This window comes from Miniopterus schreibersii, assembly GCF_964146895.1.
Source record: "Miniopterus schreibersii genome assembly, chromosome: 16".
Taxonomy (NCBI): domain Eukaryota; kingdom Metazoa; phylum Chordata; class Mammalia; order Chiroptera; family Miniopteridae; genus Miniopterus; species Miniopterus schreibersii.
The window spans coordinates 27608610-27633493 of record NC_138116.1 but is presented as its reverse complement, the minus strand read 5'-3'; the positions used below and the strand labels follow the sequence as shown (position 1 = coordinate 27633493).

Genomic DNA, 24884 nt, shown 5'->3' with positions numbered 1-24884 from the left:
CGCCGCCGCCGCCCTCGGAGCCGGAGGAGGCGGAGCTGGCTCTGTCCCGGCTCCCGAGCGGGGTTGCAGCCGAGGAAGCGGCGCGGCGGGCCCGGGTGGCCCAGGCTCGGGCGGGGCGGCGGGGGACGCTGGCAGGCAGCGCGGGGACAGCGGTGCCTTGGAGTGCGCGCTCCCGGCGAGAGGAGTCCGCTCCATGCATGCGGGCCGAGCCCGGCCCCTACGAGCCGCCGACATGAAGAAAGACGTGCGGATCCTGCTGGTGGGAGAACGTGAGTCCGCGCGCCCGCGGCCCCGCTCTCCTTCCCCCGCGCCCCCGGGGCTCCGAGCACCTTAGCTCGTCCCTTTCCGCTGATGGCAGGAGCCTCGCAACCTCGCCCTCACCTGGGCCCTCCCGAGACCTCCCTCCCCTGCCCCCCAGTCGCCCTCCCGGGCCGCGTCCCCTTCAGCGTCCGAGCGCCCGGCCTCCTCCCCCGAAGGCCCCTGCTCCCTTCCGTCTTCTCCTGCGGGGCCTCGGGGCTCCCGGGGCCGCCGCCGGCCCGACCCCCTGGCCTTCCGCGGAGCTGCCCTCGTCCCCGCGGCAGGTGCCGGGCGCGCCGAGCGGCCCCGGGGGCGGCGCGGAGGCTGGGGGAGGGGCGCGCAACTCCGCGACTCGTGCACAAGGTCAGCGTTCTGCCTTTTTTTTTTTCTTCTTCTTCTTCTTTCGCGCGCAGTCTCTCAGCATTTGACGTGAGGGTAGGGAGCGTTGTTAGGATCCTCGTGCCTTTGCATTGGAATAGCTCCCGGCACACTCGGTCATGCCTCCAGAAATATACCCTGCGCTCCAAGTTAGACAGGCGCTCGATGAATGGGTTAGTCGTCTGGGGAGGGCCCTTTGGTTGGGAGAATTATTGTTCCCCTGAAACCTGCTTGCCCCCCGTCCGTGTAAGCGTTGTTGATCCCGTAGCTGCTTGGGAATTAGTTTATAACTAACGGCAGGCGCACGGGAGACCCAGCGTGCGCTGGAGGGAGGCCCCTTCGAGATTCTTAGGGTTCGCCTTTAGAAGGTGTGATGAAGGAGAAATGCCTCCTGTCCGCCGCCTCGGCGGCAGGACGGCAGAGACTTCCCGATAACGCCATGCAAGTGCCACGACTCAGCTGGTTAATTACTAAAATAAGAAAGTGGGCTGGCAGGACGGGGTCGTGTGTTTTAAAAAGTGCATTCGCGAGCGCTGTGCCACTGCTGTTCTGAAGCCTTCTGTTCTAAAGCCCATCCATTCCTGCAGCGGCCCCTCCAGCGCCCTGGGATGCACTCCCAAGGGAGAAAGCTAACCCATGTTTTCCCTCTTCGGTAGTGTTTTCTGATGTCCATTGACATCTCTGTTCACCGGCTGTTTGGAGAGATCTTCCTTTAGAATCAGAGGGTAGAGAGGTAAACTTAGCCAGTTTACTTTTCGACTTGCAGTGGTGAATTTTAGTCTTTGTAACTGTATCTCTTCATTTTTAGAGGGAGAGGAAGGGGGAGGGGAAGAGAGAAACATGTATCAGTTGTCTCTCAGTTGGGGATGGGTCCTGCAACTTGGGGTATATTATGCCTGACCTGGAATCAAACCCGCACCCCTTTTTGGTGCACTGGGATGATGCTCCAACCAACCGAGCCACACCGGCCAGGGCTATAACTATATCTTCATCTGTATTTTGCATGGACTTCCTTGACAAAGTTCAGGAAGGTGTTATTTAACATATGATTCATGCTGATGCATTTGGAAAAGCGAGGTAGGAGAAGTGAATAGATGATCCACTTAAAAAACCTATCCGCAACTGTATCATGAAAAGGTTTTATAGTATAGTAATTTTCGATACTGATTTTTAAAAAGTAAACATCCTATGTTTTATTAGTTTTAAATATAGGAAACAATTACATATAATCAGTCTGTAAAACACGTAATAGAAATGCTATACATATATAAGGTATATTGTCATCCTTAGGACACTTAAGTTAAAATGTTAACAGCATTATTGATTTGGAAATACGTAAAAGAATTAAACATTTGTTAGAAAAATTACAAGCTATGTTCTGCAGAAGTGAAAGCAAATAAGAGATGATAAAGGTGTACATGCACGTTTTTTTTGATCATAGAGAGAAACTTAACACAAGAGGAAGCCTTAGGTTTTGAGGGAGATTTTTCTTAAAAAGGGTGGTACCAAAAGTTTTAGGCCATCTACTGTATATACCAAAAGTTTTAGGCCAGCTACCATAATTTCTTTTCACATTTAAAAATGTTAGAAAGAGTTATTCTTATTTGAAATACCTAATTTGTTATGTTAAAGGATAGTACTTTGGGGGGAAATGTTTGAAGCATTACTTTTTGAGATTTAATGTAAATATTTGACAGCTGCTAGCCTAGCTGTAGCACTTTAAATGCTAGGTGAATATAAGTGTGACCAAGGCTATTTAAAATAGTACTGGTCTGATACGTGGATTTCTTAGAAAAACCACTTTTTTAGGAAAAAGTTGTAGTAATTCAGTTGTAGTTTTAAGATTGTTAACTAAGGAAATGGGAAAAAGCAAAGGAAAAGAGGCACCATCTCTGGTATTGTAAAGCCTCTTTCTTCTCTGTCACTTTAGTGCATTTTATTGCTGTTAGTGTCTGTCCCTGAACCACACAGCAGCAGCTTCATTCATTGAAGCTCCTAAGTAGCTGTGAATGGTTTCAGCATTCTGTTGCTAAACTTGTACTGTCCTCTGAAGGTGAAACGGACCTTTTCTTGGCCCATCCAGATTCTGGATTCTGACCCATCCAGGCTTTATTGCTAACTAATTGCTTAATATTTATTTAGTGATGAGATCAGAGAAGTTAGGTTGTGTATAAATTTTAAGGTGTTTCTTTGCAGAGGAAGTCAAAATGGTTTAAATATCATCTGTACCTTTTCTTCATTATTGAACATGTTGAATACCATTCAGGCCAAAAGAAAAGTTAATAACCGTCTTTAAACAAAACAAAATGTTAAAAATCTTTAAAAATGCGAACATACAAAACTTAGTTCTTCAGGTTATAGCTTTTCATGGTCAAAATTGTTGCCCCAAATTTGTATTTAACTAGATTTGCATTAGTAGGCTTAACAAATGTCCTTGTTACAATAAAATTAGCATGAGCCTTATTGCCCTTTTATCTGAATCATGTAGCTCTATTAAAAGTATACAAGATAGTTTTGAGGCCTTGTTTTTAAATTAAATTGAGATGTAGTTGTTTTCTACTGGTCAGATTCATTAAGAAAGTAGAACTGTCATTCTCTTTAAATAAATCTGGGAGCTCTTACCCGATTTGTCTAACTGATTAGTTTATCAACAGAACCTTTGACAAACTAGTTCAAGCTTGGCCTAGGCTTTTGTAAATACTGTATCTCTTTAACCCGCCTCCCTGCTTCTAATTTCCTTCCTTCGCCATGTAGCAGACAGCTTCATCTTTAAAAAGTATCTCAGATCCTGTTACCTATTTTTAAAATTCAGTTGATGATGTCTGCTTTCACTTTATTAGAATAAAGTCCAAACTTTTTAATGGAACCTTAGGACTCCTTCACAGTCTGGCCCTTGCTTTACTCTTGTGTTACTCTCGTTTCTTTTTTTGCTCCTTGGGTTAGAAAGTAAGCTTCAGGAGGGCAGAGGATTTGTCTTGTATATTGCAATGTCCCCAGTACCTAGAATAGATGTGGCACAAAGTAGGCACTCAAATAGTTGTTGACAGAATGAATGAGTTCAGGCTAGTTCCATTTATTTAGGCTTTTCTTGTTTTCCAAACCACTCCTCTCAGGCATAAAACTTTGATAATTTTCCTTTCTTAAATCCAGTCTGATGTGGTGGTGGTTAGGATGTGAAGGGACAGCCTTCATCCGGTCTCTTGTCCCGTGTCCTTAGCTTTATTTTGTCTGGGAGATTCCTGTATTCTAGCTATAGACTGGTGACTTACAATGACAGTGCATGTCTATTCCATGTCTTGGCTGCCGGGAATTTACAGTGCTTGCCAAAAGAGGTCGGTCAGCTTCTCTTTGAAACACCAGAGGTCATCTTAGAGATTTGAAGGAAGGGGTTGAGGAAAGATTATTCAGGCATAGGCTAGGAGTCAGAGTTAAAGAGACTTCAGGAATAAACTAGTGGTTATTTTAGAAAAAAAACTTTCTAGGGTCCTTTTAAAGCCATATAACTTTCCATTCTGGTCTTTGTTAGAATGTTATTTTAAAGATTAAACTGCTCAGTTTCAGTTACACTGTGTTTAGTACCTGGGTGATTTTCTGACCAAGGATATTTCAGCACCCTTTTCCGCTGTGTTTTTTGCTCCTCTGGCACCAGTTGGGCACTGGCGTGGATCAGGTATGAAGGAGAGGGATAGACCACAGCATTAGTCCTTCTGCAGGCCCCATCACCTGCATACGGTCAATAAAATTTCCCCACTGCTCAGCTATTTCCCCCACTGCTAAAGTTTTCCACTTTAAAAATATAATTTTATAGTCACCCTCCTCCTCCCTGTGTATTCAAATTACAATAACTTAGGAAGAGCCAACAAGGCTTCTTAATGAAGACACTAATAAAAATAAGGAGTGGGTCCCTGTGAAGCACGCGGTGTTTGTTATCAAGAAAAAGTGCCAAGATGGCTGGTAGGGTGGTAATTGGACCCAGAAAATGTCATTTCTGCTTCATGTATATTAGGAATTTGCCGTCATTTAGAACTAGATGTTCAAAAGATGTGATGAGAAGACAAAGAAATTTTTAGCCTGGATTAATCTAGATAATTTGTTCTATAGTGATGAATGATGTTTCCCGTGGATGACCTACTTAGAAGCATGGAGCCTCAGACAGAACTGTGACATGTGTTGAAGTGAATCAGAAGGCCTTCTGTCCTTGGGAATAATTGTGGCCATGCTTTTTGTTTTTGTAGAATACTTCAGTATTTCTCAGGCAAAATAGAGGAAATAGAGATCGTCAGATGGCTGGCTAACACAAAGGATAATATTTTTGTTTTTCATATTAATATTTATATTAAATACTGTATACTTATCTTTTCACATATATTTAAATTAAATTTACTTATATATATTTGTTATAAAACGTAAAATGTCTATACTATATTTTATAGTAAATATAAAATTTAATTGGTACAGAAATTAGAGAAGAGCTTGGGATTTTGTTCCTTTGTGGAATAATTTTTTAAAAATTTTCTTATCAGTTAAAAATGTGTAGTGTTTATACTCATATCTGCCATATTGAAGGGACCTTTTTGATTGAAGGCTTATATAGATATTTTAAAAATTTTAAGATATTTTAGAATTTTAAAATTCTAAAATGTTTTCCTTTTAGGCACTCATTCATTTCTCAATTAAAATTAGCTTAAGAGTGGGCTATTTAATTTTAAACCTTTATTGTTATGATTATAATAATAATAATATACTTTTTGGTAGTCTCACTTAAGGTTAGGTAGGTAGGCACAAGGGAAACAATGCCCTAGATTAGTTTCACTTAGGCATTTCTTAACTAAGTCACATCTGTGTAATCCTTTATTAGTTACAGTATCTGTCAATCTCACTGCTCTTCCAAAAGGAAACCCAAAATGATACTAACAAAAACATGCTGGTTTTCTCCCAAGTTCACTGTAACCTGTCTCTGTTGCTCTGGTTTTGAACTTGTTTTTAAAAAGGAAATTGCTCTTGGATTTTTATGTGGAAAAGATTTATGTTCTTTGATTTTTAAAAAGCCTTTTATTATGCAATTGCCTCAGAAACTAGATGGAATTGTTTTGTACTAAGTGTTAAACTGCTTCATATTCTCTAACTAATGAGGCATGATATATGAATGGATAAATAAATAAAATCACACTCGAAAGGGTAGTATTCATATAAATAACTTAAATTGAAGTATCCCCACCCTTGGTACCACTGTCCTGTATGTCTGTATGGTCAAGCATAGGTAAAGCTCTTTAATTGTTGTGGTCTTTACAATACCTCCTGTCCTGCCAGGGTGTTTCCTTTCCTGTCTCTGAGGCCTGCCCTGTTGGAATAGACCTGGTGGCAGGCTTGTACTTCGGCGGGAGCCTGCTGCTGTGTAGGCAGCCAGAAGAGAGATGAGGAGGAATTGTCAGGTTATGGTGAGGGAGGGGGCTTTAAGGTAACACACAACACCCGTATATTAGAAGGCCTGAACTTTGTTAAGGGATTCCCAGCGAGTCTGATTAAGGAGACACATCCTTAACCTTTTGATGTTGGTGATTGACTTAATTTTGATCGTTTTGTTTAACATTGTGAACTGTGAAATGTTAGGTAGGTTTCTTCTGTAACTGGTGAGGGCCTTGGAGTGGTAGGATGTAAGCGAAATTTTAAAAACGGTAATTCTGAAAAGGGGATTATGAGATGGATCAAGGTCTTAAGGGTATTAAGGTAGACAGAGTTCTCAAGGACCAAGCAAGAGTGAGATTTGTTTTCCTTTCGATTACCAAGGAGCATCTGAGTTATTCAGTGTCTAATTCATTTTTCCCACTCCTAACATAGAAGATAAGAGTGTAGAGAGGTATAAAGTACCCAAGAGAGTTCTCCAGAAATGGAAAAGTTTCTGGGAACATCTGTGCCAATGGGAGTTTTGGGATTTTGGAGTCACTAGGGAAAAAAAACAGACATAGAAGTTCAAAAGTCACAGGAATTGTACAGCCATTAGATCTTCTAAAAGGTTGATTTTAAGTACCTGGGGTTATACTACTTACTAAAATTAACTACATTAAGTACAGGGCCCTGTGCACCTGACTGGACTTCACAGCAGAGTCATCCTCCTGCCTGGTGGTCACAGAGAGCTCTGCCGTATGTTACTTGTCTTCAATCAGAGTGGTGATCACTCTTTGCAAGGAACCTTATTATTAGGGCTCTCTCCCAAATGGTTCTTCTTGCTCTGCAACATCACTTGCCAAGAAAAAAAAATAGACAGGAGGTCCAAGTTCTAGGTTTCCTGATGATGAACAAAGAGGACAGTGGCATGGCTCATTTTATTTTATTTATTTTTTTAAATATATCTTTATTAATTTCAGAGAGAGGAAAGGAGAGGGAGAGATAGAAACATCAATGATGAGAGAGTCATTGATCAGCTGCCTCGAGCCCACAACCTGGGCATGTGCCCCGACCGGGAATCGAACCCCAATTTCCTGGATCCTAGGTTGACACTCAACCGCTGAGCCACGCCCGGCCGGTCTGCATGGCTCATTTTAAATAAGATTACTTTCGCCTCCACTGTGCATAGTGTTGTAGAATTAGGATGGACTGTTATGGATGCTGAGATGAATTCTACCTTGCCCTAGCTGAAGGTTTACATTGCTGAGACCCTAAACAAGGCCATGGTGAAAGGAGTTATTTAAGGGGAAAAGTTGTGAAATGCTGAATATAGGTCAAGTTCTAGAAGTTCCCGGATCCTATATTGGCTTGGCAAGTTCCACTTGTTCTTATAGATTAATGTCCCATACACAATTAATCAGATAACGTACACTTTGGAGATCTGTCTGCCATTTCTAGGCTGTTACCGGGTATGTGACCTAATGTAACTTGTACTTTGTCATTTGTTATAGACCTGTTTTCTAGGTGTACTAAAGGGTAGTTTATATTAATTATAGAATATAAGCATTGATACCGTCTAGTCTATTTTTTTTTTTAACTGATGAGAAAATCGAGGCCAAGATTCAGTGACAACTCAGGGTCACACTGTTAATGACAAAGCTGCTTCCCAAAATCCACATTTTCTGGACCATTCCAGCGCTCACTTAACTAACTCCTTTAATTTAAACTCGTCATCATCATGATCACAGTTAAGGACCATATGTGTATTTAATGTGTGTCATATATTGTCCTAAGCATTATATATCCGTCATCTTAATTAATTATCTTAACCAATTCACTGAAGCTTTTCAGCATCATATTTTATAGACGAAGAAACTGAGGCTTGATGACTTGCCTGAGGAAGCACAGCTAGTAAGTGCTGCAACTAAGATTTCAGTCCAATTCTATCTGATTCCAGAGGCTGTATTCTTTTGCGTGTGTGTGTGTGTGAAATATTTACTTAAAAGTTATAAAGATTAATACAACAAATGCCCATCACCCGGCATAAAAAATGAAACATAACCAGCAAGGCGAAGCCCCCTCCCTATTGCATTTCCCTTTCTTTGCCTCAAAAGTCACCAACGATAGAATTTCAAATCTGTGCCCTTAGCCACCACGCCTGTATAGCTCCATTTGCTAAGTGCGTTTGCTATGGGCAAATTGAACAAGAAAGACATGTTCCCTGCTCTTGTGGAGTTTCCTGTGAGTGACAGTGAAGTACTTGTTCCTTAGTCTTCCTGGAGGTGCTCAGTAGCTGGTAGGAAATAGCAGGTTTTCACCAAGGACAGCTAGCGAGCCCTTTAGGAAACCATCAGTGATACTCTGGAAGGCTGCCTAGGGGTTACCCAGGCACAGTACTGCCCTAAGAACATACACGCCTTCACTGATTGCACATTTTTTTTCTCTTTTATGAGCTTTTAAAATTTCCTGCTATGTCTCCAGACTTCTGGGAGGAGTAGATAGCCCCTCCTCCGCCTTTCTTTAAACAGAGTGATTGAACGTAGCACTAGATCCATACCTCTCATGTGGCAGTTCTATCTGTTTCCTTGAGAGCATTTTCGATATTACCCCCACCTGAGACTTGGTCCAGGTGGCAGATGTGTCTGAGTGGAACTCACACTCTTGGATAGGAGATCTGCTACAGTGCTGCTCAGTTTTTTGTGTCATCAGTTCCTTTTATAAACACAAAACTCTCATGCCCTCTGCATTCTGACAAATTTCAGACACTAACTGGATGTCCTACAATTCAATTCAGTTTTGACACTAGCTATCCTGAGCTAGCATCGGATCCCACAAGTTGAAGGTCAAGGTTTCCAACCAGACGACCCTTACTTTAGGCGCCAGTTGTGAAGTGAGGTCCCCAGACTACCCACGCTTCTTCCTGGCTGACTACAAATTTGGGGCTTCCCCAAACCTCCTCTGGGTCTATAATTCACTAGAATGACTCAGAATTCAGGAGCAGTCTATACGTACGATTATTACACCAGATGAAGTGCACAGGGCAAAGTCTGAAAGGGTACTGAGCACAGAAGCTTCTGTTCTGTGGAGTCAGAGTGCACCACCTTCCTGCTCCATCAATATTCACCAACTAGGAAGCTGCCCTGAGCTTTACGGTCCAGAGTTTTTATATGGGGCTTCGTTATGTAGGCACGATTGATTAAATCATTGGCTGTGTGACAACTCAATCTCTAGCACCTCCCCCCTCCCTGGAGGTTTTGGGGTAGGGCTGAAAGTTCAAACCCTATAATCACAGGGTTGGTTTTTCTGGCAACCACCCTCCATCCTGCAGCTAGCTAAGCCCTCCCTCACCCCCAGTGAGTCACTGCATGAGGATAAACTCAAGTATGGGTGAAAGGGACTCATAAAAGACACTCCTGTCACAGGAAGTTTTAAGGGATTTTGAAGCTCTGTGCCAGGAACTGGGGCATAAAGACCAGGCGTAGTCTTTATTGTAGCACACCCTCCATTAATATTATTTGAAATTGCAATATTTTTACTAGAAACAGGTTGAACAAAGTAACTTTGGAATTTGTTTATTTATTGCCTCAGCATTTACCTACTATTTATTCACAGCTCTTTAACTGCTCTTAAGGAAAAGCTTGGAGAGGGGGAGTTCCAGGACCTCCAGGAGGTGGGACTAATCTCCCAGATGGCCGTGCCGAAGCTCCAGTAGTAGCCCTGCGTTTGGGCCATGTGAAATCAAGTGAAGTAATTCATTCAGTTTGGTGGACGTGCCAGAGCTCCTTCTCACATTCATATAAAAATCAAGAAAATTTTATTTATTATCCAAGTGTTTTCAAATATATGGTTATTGTGTTCATGTAAATTCACACATGCTGATTAGGTACCTTATATTCGTAACAGTTTGATGTAAGTTATTGGCCCAGGAGCAGTTCAGAGTAGGAAGGGGAGGGCTGTAGTACTCCTGGGATGTCCTTAGGGATGAGGGAGAATTTGAGGTGTCCTTGAGGGACGGTTAGTATTTGGAGAAGTAGAGGGGAGAGAGGGAATAGTGTTTTAGGTGAAGATAAAACAAACCACGTGAGGAGGCAGGATTCATCATGGCTTGTTTATACTTACACAGAGCAGAGTGGCCTATCTGAGCAAATCGTGTACGTGGGGAATACTGGGAAATGAGGTTCCATAGAGGAGCTGTGTTAAATTATGTATGATTTTCAAAGGCCGGTAGAATAGTTTCACCTTGAAGTGGTGGGTAATTGAGAGTCAAGGAAGGCTTTTTGATCAGGTGAGCTAGACAATGAAAAGAATGTGTGAGAAACGGGCTGGGATTTGTATTGTTGATGGATTAATGACAGGAGAGACTGGAGAAACGGGGGAGAAAGCTGGGAAGAGGGAGGTGTTTCAGTAAGAGCACCATAGGGAAAAGTGGGAACTGAGAAGAAGGAATGAATATTAAAAATTTTAAAGGAAAATTTGACAGAATTTGAATGCTGAACAGAGGAAGGGTAAGTCAAGATGGCTACAGTTTTTGAATGTTTGCTTTTTATCTGGAATTGTAGAAAGAGTGTTCTTTATTGGTGAAAAATTTATCAAGTCTGTTGGAATATAATCACCATGGAAGTTTAAAAAGGAGGGGAGACCTTGATGAATGGTATCCCCAGCACCTGGAATAGTGCCTGGCGTAGAGAGGTGCTCCAGGAATGTCTGCTGAAGGGGTGCAAGCCTGCGTTTTACATGTCAGTTCCAGTTGCCATCTGTACATTTAGAATATGCCCATTTTTACTTCCAAAAATGACTTTAAAAATAGTACTTGTTGACTTTTTTCTAGTAGCAAAAATTACGTTTACTTTAGAAAATTGGGAAAACATGGAAAAGCACAAAGAAGATACTTGCAATCACATTTTTACTTCAAAGATAACCACTGTTGGTGTATATGTGTTCCCAGGGTTTTTTTTGTTTTTTTTTTTCTATGCAAATACTTTTTTTAAAAAAATAAAATGGGATCATATTGTACATGCTGATTTATGCCTGCATAAATATCATTTTAAAAGTAAATTAGGACGATTTGAGCTTCCAAATAATGACAGATTATAAACCATAGACTAATCCAGGAGACCATGCTAATATGAATCAGAAGGGAAGCTCCTTCTTACAGTAGAATGCAAAACAATGTAGAAGGTTTGATAGAAACAAAATTTTCAGGCAAGCATCGTGAATGGCTGCTAAAACCAGTAGGCAGAAGTTTGATGAGAAACAGGATGTTTACATAGTCCCAACGTATCTCCTCATAAGATACTTATTAATTACAGAAGGAAAAATAATAACTGTATAGTGGAGAAACCTGGCAGACACCACCTCCTTCAAGTGATGACAGCTAACATCACCAGTAAAGGCATGTCACTTCTGGGGCATTCCTGCCAAATTCCTGAACTTAATCATGAGATAATATCATACAAACCCAACTGAGGGATATTCTACAAGTTAAATGGCTTGTATTCTTCAAAAAGTTAAGGTCATGAAAGATAAAATAGATTGAGGAACTCTTCCAGATTAGAGGAGACTAAAAAGACATGGTAACCGAATGCAATATTTGACCCTGGACAGAAAAACAAAGAATTTTCTTTTCTATAAAGGATAATAGTGGGACAAACGTGAGATGTGATAAAGCCTATAGATTAGATGATAGTATTGTATTGGTGTGGATTTCTTGATCTTGACAATGCACTTTGTTGTGTTAGAGAAAGATCTTGTTTTTAGGAAACATGTGCTCAGGTGCTTAAGCATAAAGGGTCATCATGTCTGCAACTTACTATCAAATGGTTTAAAAAAATTTTTTTAAAGTATAGGTAACTGTATTTAGAGAGAGTGATAAAGCAAATGTGGTTAAATGTTAACATATGTGGACTTTGGTTAAAGGACAGACCTAACTCCTTTGTACTATTGTTGCAGTTTTTCTGTAAGTCTGAAATTTTCTGAAAATAAGTTAAAAAAAAAAAAAAAATTTGAGCCAGAGCTGCTGAATTAGTCACCAATGAATCAGCGAGTATTTTACTTAACTTATGTAGTATTTGTGTATGCGGTGTTTGCTGACTTTAGGGGTCACCATTCCTTTCCTGTATATTTAACTTGTGTTAACAATAATTTTTTGAAGTCTGGCACAAGAGAGAAAGAACACTGGCTTGGCCATCAGGGGGTGAGTTATTCTCTTAGGTGTGCAACTAATCGTTTAGTGAGACGTTGAGAAAAATCACTGTCTCTGAGTCCCAGGTTCTTCATCTGAACATATTTTGGGGGAGCTGGATAAGCTGACATCGATGACTAGGTTCCAGCAGTTCGCTGATGATGGGCTCTGGATTCACTGCCGCGGTCAGAACTCAGTGACGGTGTTGACTGTCAGCTGCTTGGAAAGGCCCACAAAGAACTGTGGAAATCAGAGCTGGGAGACACCTGTTAGACCATCTAATTTGTCCTTCCAGCGTCAGTAATCACTTGGTCACGGCACACCCTCTAAGTTTTGACCAGTACTCTTCTTTCCAGCCATTCTTTATTTTTCCAGAAACTTGGCTTGTGCTTTTAGTTCACCCTTTCTTTTAGTCATTTAAAAAAAGAATGTGACATTTCTTAACTTTAAAATTTTCCAGTTCTTTTATATTTAGACTTTACTTTTGGAAACTGTAATTTGCTAATATGGCAGAGATTAATTAATAGGCAGGTGGACTGTTTTCCTCTAGATGACCAAAGGATTTAGTGCATAAACAGTTGAGTGTCTAGCGGTAGTAATTATATGATCAGAAAGTGATGGGAATGGAAGTCACATTTCAAAATGAAAATTAAGATTTTTAGCTTTGTGCATTAAAAAAAAAATTTTGCTAGGTTAGAAAATGTAACAGGAAAGTTCCTTTTCTCTTACTTACCCTTTAAATATGATACCCTAATAAAGAAACAACGTAAGGATGTACAGAAATAGGCGCTCTGACTTTCTGTTGGTAAGGATGTAAATTGGTCTATATTTTTTTTTGGAGGTAACTTAACAATATCTATTAAAAACATGAAAGAGCCCTGGCCATTTTGGCTCAGTGGTTAGAGCATTGGCCTGCAGACTGTAGGGTTGCGGGTTTCATTTCCAGTCAAGGGCATATACCTCGGTTGCAGGTTCGATCCCCAGATCCCTGGCCCCATTTGGGGCACCTGCGGGAGGCGACCAATCGATGTGTCTCTCTCATGTGGATGTTTCTCTCTCTTTCTCCCCCTCCTCTGTCCCTTCTACACTCTGTCTCTAAAAAAATCAATGGAAAAAGTATCCTTGGGTGAGGATTTGCTAACTTGAGTCCCACTTCTAGAAATTTAACCTCTAGCAATAAACATTGTTAACACAATAAGCATTGTGTATAAAAGTGAAAACTTGAACAGTGTTCATTGTTGTTAGATTATATTAATTATGACACATCATACAATGGATTCTTATACAACTATCAAAAAATAATGTAGGAGGCTTTTTAAATGTTAATATGAAATGGATTTATTATTGCTATTTTTAAAAATTGTGATAAAATAATACAAAAGATAATATTTTAACCATTTGTAAATGTACAATTCAGGGGCATTAAATACATTCACAATTTTGTGTAACCATCACCACTTTCTAGATCTAAAACTTTTTTTATCATTCAAACTTTTTTATCAGCAAAATTTCTGTATTCATTAAATAATAACTTTCCCTTTCTCCCTCCCAGGAGGTTTTTATATAGTGACATGGAATACTGCCCAGATACATAATTAAGTGATAAAGGAAGATTGCAGAATAGTATGAATAGTATGGTTCCAGTGTGGTAAATTATATGTTAATATAAGTGTAGGAAAAATCTGGGAGACTATATTAAACTGTTAATGGGGGGCATTATGGGAGAATTTAACCTTTATAACTTTTGGATTTTTTTGCCAATCCTTACCTGAGGATACTTTTTCCATTGATTTTTAGAGAGAATGGAAGGGAGGAGGGACAGGAGAGAGAGAGAGAAAGAGAGAGGGGAACATCGATGTGAGAGAGACATTGATTGGTTGTCCCCCACACTTCCCCAGGGCGTCTGGGATCGTACCTGCAACCCAGGTACATACCCTTAACTGAGAATCGAACCTGTGACCCTTCAGTGTGTGGGCCAGTGCTCTAATCACGAAGCAGCACCAGCCAGGGCAGTAATTTTTTGTTTTATACAATGAGTATGTGTAACTTTTCTAAGCAGAAGAAAAAGAGATGTAATTTGAGTATTGTACTAAAACATGGTAATTTGGGTGCCTTTGATTTTAGCTAACAAGTAACAGACTTTCTATGTGATTGCTGAATTATGAGCTTATGAACCTGAACATGTTATTAAAGTGATGTTTTTCCTTTTCACAGCTAGAGTTGGGAAGACATCACTGATTATGTCTCTGGTCAGTGAAGAATTCCCAGAGGAGGTAAACATTTTGATTTCTATTTTTAAAATGTCTTAAATGTATCAAAATTTAACAAATTTAACAAAATGAAACAAATTCTGCCTTTTTGGCATGTGTTTCCTTTCTGACAGTTGTGACTTTAGAAAAGGCTCATATTATTATACAAGGCATCTCTGAAGTGTTGTACAGGAGAAAGAATCACACTAGATCTGAGTTCACCTCTGTCCTTTGCATTTCCTACTTTTTTTTAATCCTCACCTGAGGATATTTTCTGCACTGCTTTTCAGAGAGAGTGGAAGGTGGGGAGAGAGAGACAGAGAGAAACATCGATGTGAGAGAGACACATCAATTGGTTGCTTCCCGTTTGCAGCTGACCAGGGCCCGGGGATGGAGCCTGCAACCGAGGCACGTGCCCTTGGCCGGAATCCAACTCAGGACCCTTCAGTCCGTGGGTTGACACTCTTACCATTGAGCCAAACCAGCTAGAGCTGCCTTTTCTACTTTTGACCTTGGCTAGGCTATTTGTCACCTCTATGCCTTATTAGTCTCATATGTAAAATGGGAGCTGAAAGGGATATTAGAGGTCATTAAGCATAAGGCTTATTATGTAGCCAATTAGTTATCTTCTAGGAAAAATGAATTTTGATAATTTATTGTTTTATTTGAGGATTATTTTAGATGAACATAGTTCCTCATTGGTAGAGTATCTTAAGCCTTCAACAAAATAGAATGAAAACAACATATTTTTTAAATCTAATGTTTAAAACACCAAATTGATTTAAGTAATATTTTAGATTGCATCACATCTGAAGTATTCTTATATGTCCTGTGCCCACACAGGTAGAAATGTGCATGTGTGGTTTTTTTAAGTGATTTATCATTATAACTTTAATATATATTTGCCATCTGTAGTAAAGCACAAAAAATAAGCATCTAAAAGTACAATAAATGCTTATAAGAATATGTATGGATGAAAGGGGCTAATATATAGATATATTTACATAATCTATTAACAAGTTTGATTGATAATATCCAAAAGGTTTTTTTCTTTTCTATATTTATTTTCAAATGAAGGTTCCTCCCCGGGCAGAAGAAATCACCATTCCAGCCGATGTCACCCCTGAGAGAGTTCCAACACATATTGTAGATTACTCAGGTAATGAATGACCTATTGACCTATTGCAGTGAAGCTGTAGGGTTAATTCAATAGTCCTGGAAAAAGGTACTTACTGAATTTTAAAAAATGATAAACAAGGGCGGTCCTTTTTCTCTAGCAGTAAATAATCATTTACTATTCTTATCTCATATCTTCTGGCTAGCCCCCATGCCAGACCCACCCAAAGCCTCGATCTTACAGTCCTCTGTCCCTAGTTTATTAGGCTGGGTTCCATAATAATGAAAAGGAGGGAGGAATGGTAAATGACAAGAAGTAGATAAATCATTACCCTCCTTGAATTGGCATGTGTGCATAGAGAAGTTCTGGGTTCATTGGTTATCAGGCATGCCCTGGTGATTTGGAAAGAGTTCTGAATTTGAGAATTTGTTGAATTCTAAATTTGTTCTTTAATTTCTCATCCTTTGTACCAAATAAAATAATAATTAAAACAGTTGTTAGCTTGCTTACATTATATGATAATAGAAGCACACCTGTATTGCTTTTAATAATTTAAATTTTTTCTACACACTGCTGCTTGCTTTTTAATCATTAAATTATTTTGCTTTGTTCTGGGACTTATTTTTTTTAAAGAGTCAGTTGTAACATACATCACTCTGATGAGTGATGTTGACATGGGGGAAGCTTTGTGAAGGCAGGAGGCATATGGGAAATCTCTATATCCTTTACTCAGTTTTTCTGTGAACCTAAAACTGGTCTAAACAATAAAATCTGTTTTTTAAAATGGGTATAACTACATTGGTAATACTTTATTTTGCTAAACTGGTATCCCATAGAGTGTACAAAAGAAATATCAGTACTGTGCAGTCTGAAACATGTGACTATTTGAACACTTGAAGTGTGCCCTAAGTGTATAAGACAGTGAATTTAGAAGACTTAGTATGAAACATGAATGTAAAATAGCTCATTAGTCATTTTTCTGAGTGTATATTGAAATTTTAATATTTTTGACATTTGAGGTTAAATAAAAGAGTAATTTTACCTGTTCTTTTTTTAGTTTTCTTAAGGTGACTACTAGAAAATTAAAAATTACATACATATGCTTGCACTATATTTCTGCTGGACAGCACTGTACTATATTAGAAGCTGAGAGAGGTTAGATGCTTTCTGCTAGTCTCATACTTAGTTTTATTTATAGGATTATTATTTTTTAATATGTGTAGCCATATAATTAGATTCACTCCAGTATTAGAATTGGAACCTTAACCCATTGATTTCTCAGCATATGAAAAGGTATTAAAAATGGCTGATTATTTAGCATAATATAAAGTCCATTTGACTCATTTGTGACATTAGTTTATATGTCAGAAATAATAGGCATTTAGTGGGGGCATTTAATGTAAGATGATCTGAACTAATATGTCCGTAATGGCTTTTCTCTTCATTTGTGTGCTTCGTCCTACCTATATCATGCATATCTTGTGTACCTTGGTGTTATAGACACATCCGCCCAGTGAAACCAGTTCTGGCCAGAGAGACGTGCCAGGGAGGAGTTCTGGACTCATCATGACCATGCTCTAGTTTTCCTTCTGGGGCCTGGTTACTATTACTCATATCTGCTATCTCGATTTCTGGCTTGTATTGCTCAGATTCTCATATGGCCTTTTAACCTTGTGTGGATAGACTCTTTGTCTGGGTTTCTGACTTTTCAGCACCCAGTCTTCTAGCTTGGGTTTCTGATCTCTTTTGCCTGACCCTTCACAACTCTGGGTCAGATGCCGGCCTAGATTTATAACACAATGCCTTCTGCTCTTCTGTGCCTGAGTTATCCTCTTGTCAAGTTGTCTTTCAGTGCCAGCCAGCTTCCTTATCTCCCTTTCCCTGGCTTGCCCTATCTCTGCCACCAAGTCTGGCACTATACCAGGACATGAGGGATGAGGGATGTTTGGAGGGATATTAGATGGGTGTTGCATAGACTTTGGCTGTCAGTTTTTACAGATGTGTAAAATATGAAACTCTTTTTTGTCATTTGTAGAAGCAGAACAGAGTGATGAACAACTTCATCAAGAAATATCACAGGTGAGTTAAAAACTAGCTGAAAGTTTTTTGTGGGAAAACAGTGATGATTCTAAGTCTGCTTTTTTAATTCTCTCACTTATTTCGTTGTCATTGCTGATTTTCAGTATGTATTTTTGCTGTAAGTCCTTAGGAACCTTTTCCTCTTAGAGGCATGCTAAGTTTTTCTTATTACTATAAAAATATTATTAATTTGTTAATTTTTCTTGTAGGCTAATGTCATCTGCATAGTTTATGCAGTTAACAACAAGCATTCTATTGATAAGGTATGACTGACTTTTTTTCACTATACTTAGATTTCAGTGGGGGCACTTGCAAAATTGATCCTCAATTTAGAATTTTTAGGGGTCTAAGGGTCAGGTGTTTTTCAAAGAAGCTCCTCATATGGCTTAGCTCTTGTTAATTTTTATTTTAGGTAACAAGTCGATGGATTCCTCTCATAAATGAAAGAACAGACAAAGACAGCAGGTACTTTTTTCTCTTAAACTTTGTATGTTGAAAAATTTCAAACTTACAGAAAAGTGGCAGAAAGTGCTACAGTGAACATCTGTAAACCCTTCGCTTAAGTCTTGCAGTTGTTAACATTTTGCCACATTTGCCTTATCTATGGGTCTATCTCTGTCTGCATACACAGTCTTTGGGAGAAATTATTAGAAGCAGCACAAATATTTGAGAGCAAAGCATAGAATAGAGCTCTGATATTGCGGTGATTCACAATCTCCGACATTAAATATTTTGATGGTTAATCTTGCATTTCTCTTTCTCAAACCACTGCTTGAAAAGTCTCAGCTCTAGAATTCCTCTTCACCTGCACTGTAGGTGGCCTCTCACTTAGATGCCCCTTTGATGAGGAATGGCATTCTCCCTTGTCATTGATTGTGCATCGTGTGGTGTATATAAGAGCACAGGACTTGGAGGAAAGTGAACGACCTTTGAAATCTGTTTTGGCCGCTTATGAGCTTAAAGACTTTGGCTTCATCGAGCCTGTTTCCTCAGCTGTAAGCAGAGATGAGGATAATACCTGTTGTGGTTATTTTAAGAACCCTGTGAAATAATGCATGTGTGTGTGCTTTATAATTTCTCTGGAAAACTCTAGGGATCTTCACTTAGGAATTTATGCAGGGAGATTTCTTTTAAATTCTTTGGAAGATATGTACAGGGTGTCCCCCCAAAATATATACACACTTTAATAGCTGATAGCTCAATTTTGAAAACGAAATCTATTTTAATAAGCACTGCTTTTATAATTATTCAAACTGTGTGTATATATTTTTAGGGGACACCATATATATGTGTTTATATATATATGACAGGAAAAAGCAAGAGAACACATGTTTTTGTATTTTTCTGAGCAGAATGGTAGTTTTCAGTATATATGCTTAGAGTTTTAAGTCAAAATGGAAACAAAACATTTTTCTTGCAGCGTTGTGTAATTGAACATGTTATTTATGAAGCATTTGAGTCTTTTTAAATGTTAGGAAAGCAGACTAATATCTATGTATTGTACACATCTGGTCCTTTACTTAATTTTTTTAGTTGGCATTTTTGTGCCTTGAAACCTAAAGATCTTGTTCTAAACAGATGAACGTGGTTACTGTCCCTGACTCACATATTTACTGTGACTGAGATGGTATTGTATATGCTGTGCCTTGCAGCTCTGATGGCTCCCCTTTGGTTTTAAACTTTGTGGTGACTTACTGTCAAGGTGGAAAGAACAGAATGACCCCCTAGAGCTACACTGTCCAGTGCAATAACCTCTAGTCAGTTGTGGCAATTTAACATTAAATTAAGTGAAATGAAATAAAACTAAAAATTCAGTTTCTTAAACACACTTAGCTACATTTCAGGTGCTCAGTAGCTATTTGTGCTAGTGATTACAGTAATGGATAGTATACATAAAGAACATTTCCTTCGCCACAGGAAAGTGTATTAGTCAGGGCTGCCTTGGAGGACCCTACTCCTGTATGCTCCTGACACCTGATCGTCTTGCTAATTACTTAAGCTGTTTCCAAGAGGGACTCTTCAGAGAAGGCAGTTTTGCCAGAATCTATCAAGCACCAGCTTGGACCACGGAATTGTTAAAATTTGGCTTAACTATGACAGCTTCCTAAAATGCTGTGGTTACTTTTGTGGCCCTTTGAGTCTCATTGGAAAGTGGCTTTGAACATTTGAAGATCTAATTAGCTTCCTGTGTGTGGCTACATTTTTCCCCTCCTGAATCATATGTGCATACTTACTTTTCTTGTGGCCGACTTGTCCCAGGTGGTCTGTTTCTTTATGATGATGTGGCCTTTACATTTTTCAGTGCCTTGCTTCCTTAAGTTTATATTTGTTACTCATGTATTTTTCCTTAGGACTTCCTTGGACCATTGTTACAGTGTTTTTAAAATTTTTTTCATTAATGTATAGGCCTCCAATATTATATTTGTTTTTAGGTTTATATCACAGTGATAAAAAATTTATATACCTTATGATGTGATCGCCACGCTAAGTCTAGTATCCATCTGTCACCACGCAGTTATTACACTATTATTGACTACATTCCCTGTGCTGTACACTGTATCTCTGTGGTTGATTTATTTTATAACTGGAATTTTGTACCTCTCATTCCCCTTCACCTTTTTCACCTGTCCCCCTATCCCTTTATTACATTTGTTTTAATTAGGGGTGTCATCACTGTCATGTGAGGTACTTTAAAAAATATATACATGCCTTTGCCCCAGCCCTGGAGTTGAAGAATTAGTAGGTTCAGAGTAGGGCTTGGAAATGTAGATATTTCTTAAGCTCCCTAAATTATTCTGAGCACACCGTTAGTTGCAAACCACTACATATTTGGAACCCCTTCTGGCCGTGTTAGGAATCTATATTTGGGTTATATATTCCTTTTAGGCATAACTACACTAAGGGGGTAAATAAATACTTGCAAGTCTTCCTATTGCAGTCTGGAGTTCCATCAAGAATAGCAGTTTTCCACTAGGCTAGTTCTCGGTGTCCCCATTTAGATTTCTGATAGGCCTGTCAGATTTAACTTGTCTGAAACAAAATCCTTAATTCCCTGCCTGCTTCCTCTCCCCCCCAAAAAAACCTTTCAGTCTTTTCTGTCTCAGATCTATTCATTTTATCTAGCTACAAACCTGTGTGTGTCTTTTTTGTTGTTGTTGTGTTTTAAATATATCTCTATTGATTTCAGAGAGAGGAAGGGAGAGGGAGAGAAAGAGAAACATTAATGATGACAGTCATTGATTGGCTGCCTCCTGCACACCCCTGGCTGGGGATTGAGCCGCAACCCAGGCATGTGCCCTGACTGGGAATTGAACCCTGATCGCTTGGATCCTAGGTTGATGCTCAACCGCTGAGCCACGCCCAGCCGGGCCTGTGTATTTGTGTGTGTGTGTGTGTGTGTGTGTGTGTGTGTGTGTGTGTGTGTGTGCCTTTCCTTCAACCTCCGTATCTAATCTATGAGCTGTATCATACCGTATCATCCCGTAAGTATTTCACTATGTATCTCTAAAGATAACAAAATGACTGCACTTTAAAAGGTCCATCAGATCCCGTCATTACCCCAGGAGCTTCCCATTTTACATTTACAATAAAACCTATGCTCCTTACTCTATCTCTAAGTCCTTACGTGTCTGATCTTTTCTCCTCTCTCCAACCCCATTTCATACCTCTTCTATTTTGCTCAGGACTTTCCAGCCACTGTCTCATTTCTTTGTTCTTTGAACTAATCAGGATGGTTCTTCAGTTTGGGGCCTTTTCACGGGCCGCCCCTTCTTGCCAGCTGCTCTTCCCTGGCTCCTCCAGTGGCAGAGCCCACTCCATCCTTCCCTCCCTGCTCAGGTGCCACCTTGTCAGAGAGACTTCCCCCGATTATCACCTATAATTCGTTCCCTCTCATTCCTCTATCCCATATCCCCCTGTTTATTTTCTTCACAGCACTTACAGGATTGGAAATGGTCTTACTTATTTGTTTGCTTGCTGTCTGTTTCCTGATTTTCACAACTGGAACGGGGAGGGGCTTTGTCTGCCTCACGTCCTTATGCCGGGAGCAGGACCTGACTGATAATATTTGTTGAATATGCTCTCTAGTGGGCTTGAGCTGACTACAGTAGAGGGTTCATACTGGGGAAGTTAAGTAAAGCTTATTAGAATGGGTAACGATGTGTATTAAAGCATAAAGCTAACGTTTTTGCCTTCTTATTACAACATGCCCCGTTTGTTTCAGGCTGCCTTTGATACTGGTTGGGAACAAATCTGATCTAGTGGAGTACAGTAGTATGGAGACCATCCTTCCTATTATGAACCAGTACACCGAAATAGAAACCTGTGTGGAGGTAAGCCTGATGGGGTGTGGAAATTTACTGTTGGCGAATTCTCACGAAACTGAGGTTGGGAATAGGAGGCGGGGGAGATGTGGGATGGAATAAATTTCTTGCTGTTTGAGGAGTCATGTAAACCAAATAAAACAGAGAACTTGAAGTTGGCCTCTGAGCTCTTTGTGGTTATTGGCCATCTTGTGATATCCACTAAGAAAAATGCAATTTTTCATTTTCTTCAAAGAATCTTATTACCTTATATTGATAGCTTTAAAATTGTTTTTTTAGCTCTCATAATTGCTTTCAGAGTGTAAAATTTTAAACTTTTTTTTTTTAGTGTTCAGCAAAAAACCTGAAGAACATATCAGAGCTCTTTTATTATGCACAGAAAGCTGTTCTTCATCCTACAGGGCCCTTGTACTGCCCAGAGGAGAAAGAGGTAAACCCCTTTACCCCCCAGTGTGTGTTAGTAGGGGCTGGAATGCATAGGTAGTAACTCTTAAGTATTGTTGTAAACTTCTGAAATTTAAATTTATTGCTTATCATTACTTACATTTTCTAGATACTTTTCTTCAAAGATATTCACATTAAGTACTCAGAAAAGTATTCCAGGTCAAGTGCTACTTCAGGAAATGCCATTAAAACAAACAGAAGAACCCTGGTTTTGCTCAGTGGTTAGAGTGTCGACCGTGGACCGAAGGGCCGAGGGTTCGATTCCTGGTCAAGGGCACGTTTTGATTTGCGTTTTCCTGATGGTTAATGATATTGTTCAGTTTTTCATGTGGTATTGGCCATTTGTATACCTTCTTTGGAGGAATGTCTATTTAAGTCTTTTGCCTGTTTCTTGAGATATTTGCCTTTTTACTGTTTGAAGTTTTTAAGAAATATAAAGTTGTAGATTTTTTTCAGGAAAAGCGTATAGTATAGGTAAGTGGTTAGCTGACTTTGACCCATGGCCAAATTTGGCCTGCCACTTGTATTTTGTATAGCCTATGAGCTAAGAATGCATTTTACATTTTTAAATGATCACACACCAAAAAAAAAATCAAAAGGAGTGATATTTTTTCATATGAGAAAATTATATGACATTTAGAATTCATCATTCACAAATAAAGTTTTATTGCAATGCAGCCATGCTCATTCCTTTATGCTTGTCTGCGGCTGCTTTCCTGCCACAAAGGCAGAGGTGAGTAGCTGCAGCAGAGCTCGTGTGCGGGGCTCATTCACTCCTCAGTGCTGCTGGGCGCTCTGCTCATCGCACTGACACAGCTGTACCTCGCCAGTATTTCAGTGCCACGTGTATCACTGTACTGTGACGTTGTATTTTGTTACCAGTGCTTTACCTATCATGTCAAAACAAGAAAAGGGAAAAGCTGATTTTTAGTTGGCAAAGCAGTTACGTATGTTCTAAGCTCAAATTACAATTCCAGCATCGAGTTGTTTTTTTGGACTTCAGTGCAAGTGCAAAGGAAATTTACATGTTTCATACTCCATTTGACTATGCCGTTGAAGAGCTTCCACCCAGCCTTCAGTTGGAGCTCATCAATCTGCTATGTACATGCTAACAGGCGAAAATCAAGAAAAGAATCCAATATAATTCTATAAACGCTTTCCAAGCAGTGAATGTGCCCAGTTCACATTATATATATTATATGGATATGTGTCAGTATTGGCAGTATATGACTGCAAAAAGACATATTTCAAAGACAAAATATGTAAAATCTTACAGATCAGTGTTAACAGATAAACATTTGCAATCAATTTTTATGATAGGGAACACTAATTTTGAACCCTAATTTAGCAAAATGTTAACTGTCTAAGAAGACTTTCATTCTTCTTGTAATAGACCTGTATAGCAAATTTATACTCATTTACTATTATATTTTTAATTTCATCAATGAAACTTTGTGGAAACTTGATTCTCTTGCTATATAAGTACCTCCATGACATTCTTGGTTTTGCCTGTTGATTATTTGCTTTGTGGACCTTTACAGAAAAAGTGCTGACCTCTGGTATAAATAATTAATCTGAGTTATCCCTTAATCTGACCCTGATTTACTTTTCCTTAATCCTGGTTTACTGTTCCTTAATTGGCATGCTTCTTTCTAATTTACTCTTAATCCAGAATTTCGCAAATTCGCCTCAAAGTAGTCACCAGGCGTACTTGTTAAAAACACAAATTGCATTCTGACTCAGCCAGGCGCTGTATCTTATGGTCAAGGAAATTTGGGAAACGGTCTCATACTACAGATTTGCCTCTGAGGCCTTAGCCTAGTGATACATTAAATTGCCTCCAGTAGTTTGTTCTCAGTTCTTTAATTGCTGCTTTTTTTCTTAGGCCTATTATTAGCTCTGCTAATCCTCCCCCCCTCCACAATCCCTATCCCCTGAATAAAATACCACCATCTGTTATTCATGTCGTAGGTGGACCTGCTTGAAGTAAAATCTGCAACTTTAGAGACTATTCCTTGTTTTACACAAGAACAAGCTTTGAGTCTAGGCTTATACCAGAAACTTTTATTTAAACAACATTAATAAGCTTTTAACACAGATTGGAATCATGGAAAAGGTCACATTAAAAATTAAAACCTGGACGTGGCCAGTGTGGCTTAGTTGGTTGAGCGTCGTCCTGTGCACCAAAAGGTTGCCCCTTCCATTCCCGGTCAGGGCACATACCTGGGTTTCGGGCTCGATCCCCAGTAGGGGGTGTGCAGGAGGCAGATGATTGATGTTTCTATCTCACATTGATGTTTTTATCTCTCTTTCTCTCTCTCCCTCTCTCCAAAATCAATACAAAAATTAAATAAATGTAGCTTTTTATAATATGAGGAAAAACCGCTTGCACAAAATAAAGTTATTTTTAAGTTCTGTTTTTTATTTCTTTC

At 39.5% G+C, this 24884-nt stretch overlaps 1 protein-coding gene across 7 annotated transcripts in view; it reads left to right on the top strand.

Annotated features, from left to right (window-relative positions):
* The window catches only part of RHOT1 (ras homolog family member T1), a 52682-nt gene continuing 27798 nt past the window's right edge, over positions 1-24884 (top strand). For 3 of the 7 annotated variants that reach the window (XM_081115698.1, XM_081115694.1, XM_081115695.1), the window contains exons 1-8: positions 26-269; positions 14456-14514; positions 15568-15649; positions 17643-17686; positions 17896-17949; positions 18099-18151; positions 21909-22017; positions 22337-22438. In XM_081115698.1, the coding sequence (XP_080971824.1) occupies positions 194-269; positions 14456-14514; positions 15568-15649; positions 17643-17686; positions 17896-17949; positions 18099-18151; positions 21909-22017; positions 22337-22438 (579 nt within the window). In that variant the 5' untranslated portion in view covers positions 26-193. Of the gene's footprint in view, positions 270-14455; positions 14515-15567; positions 15650-17642; positions 17687-17895; positions 17950-18098; positions 18152-21908; positions 22018-22336; positions 22439-24884 lie in introns of all 7 variants that reach the window. The other 4 variants (XM_081115696.1, XM_081115693.1, XM_081115699.1 and 1 more) reach the window with 3 other exon arrangements.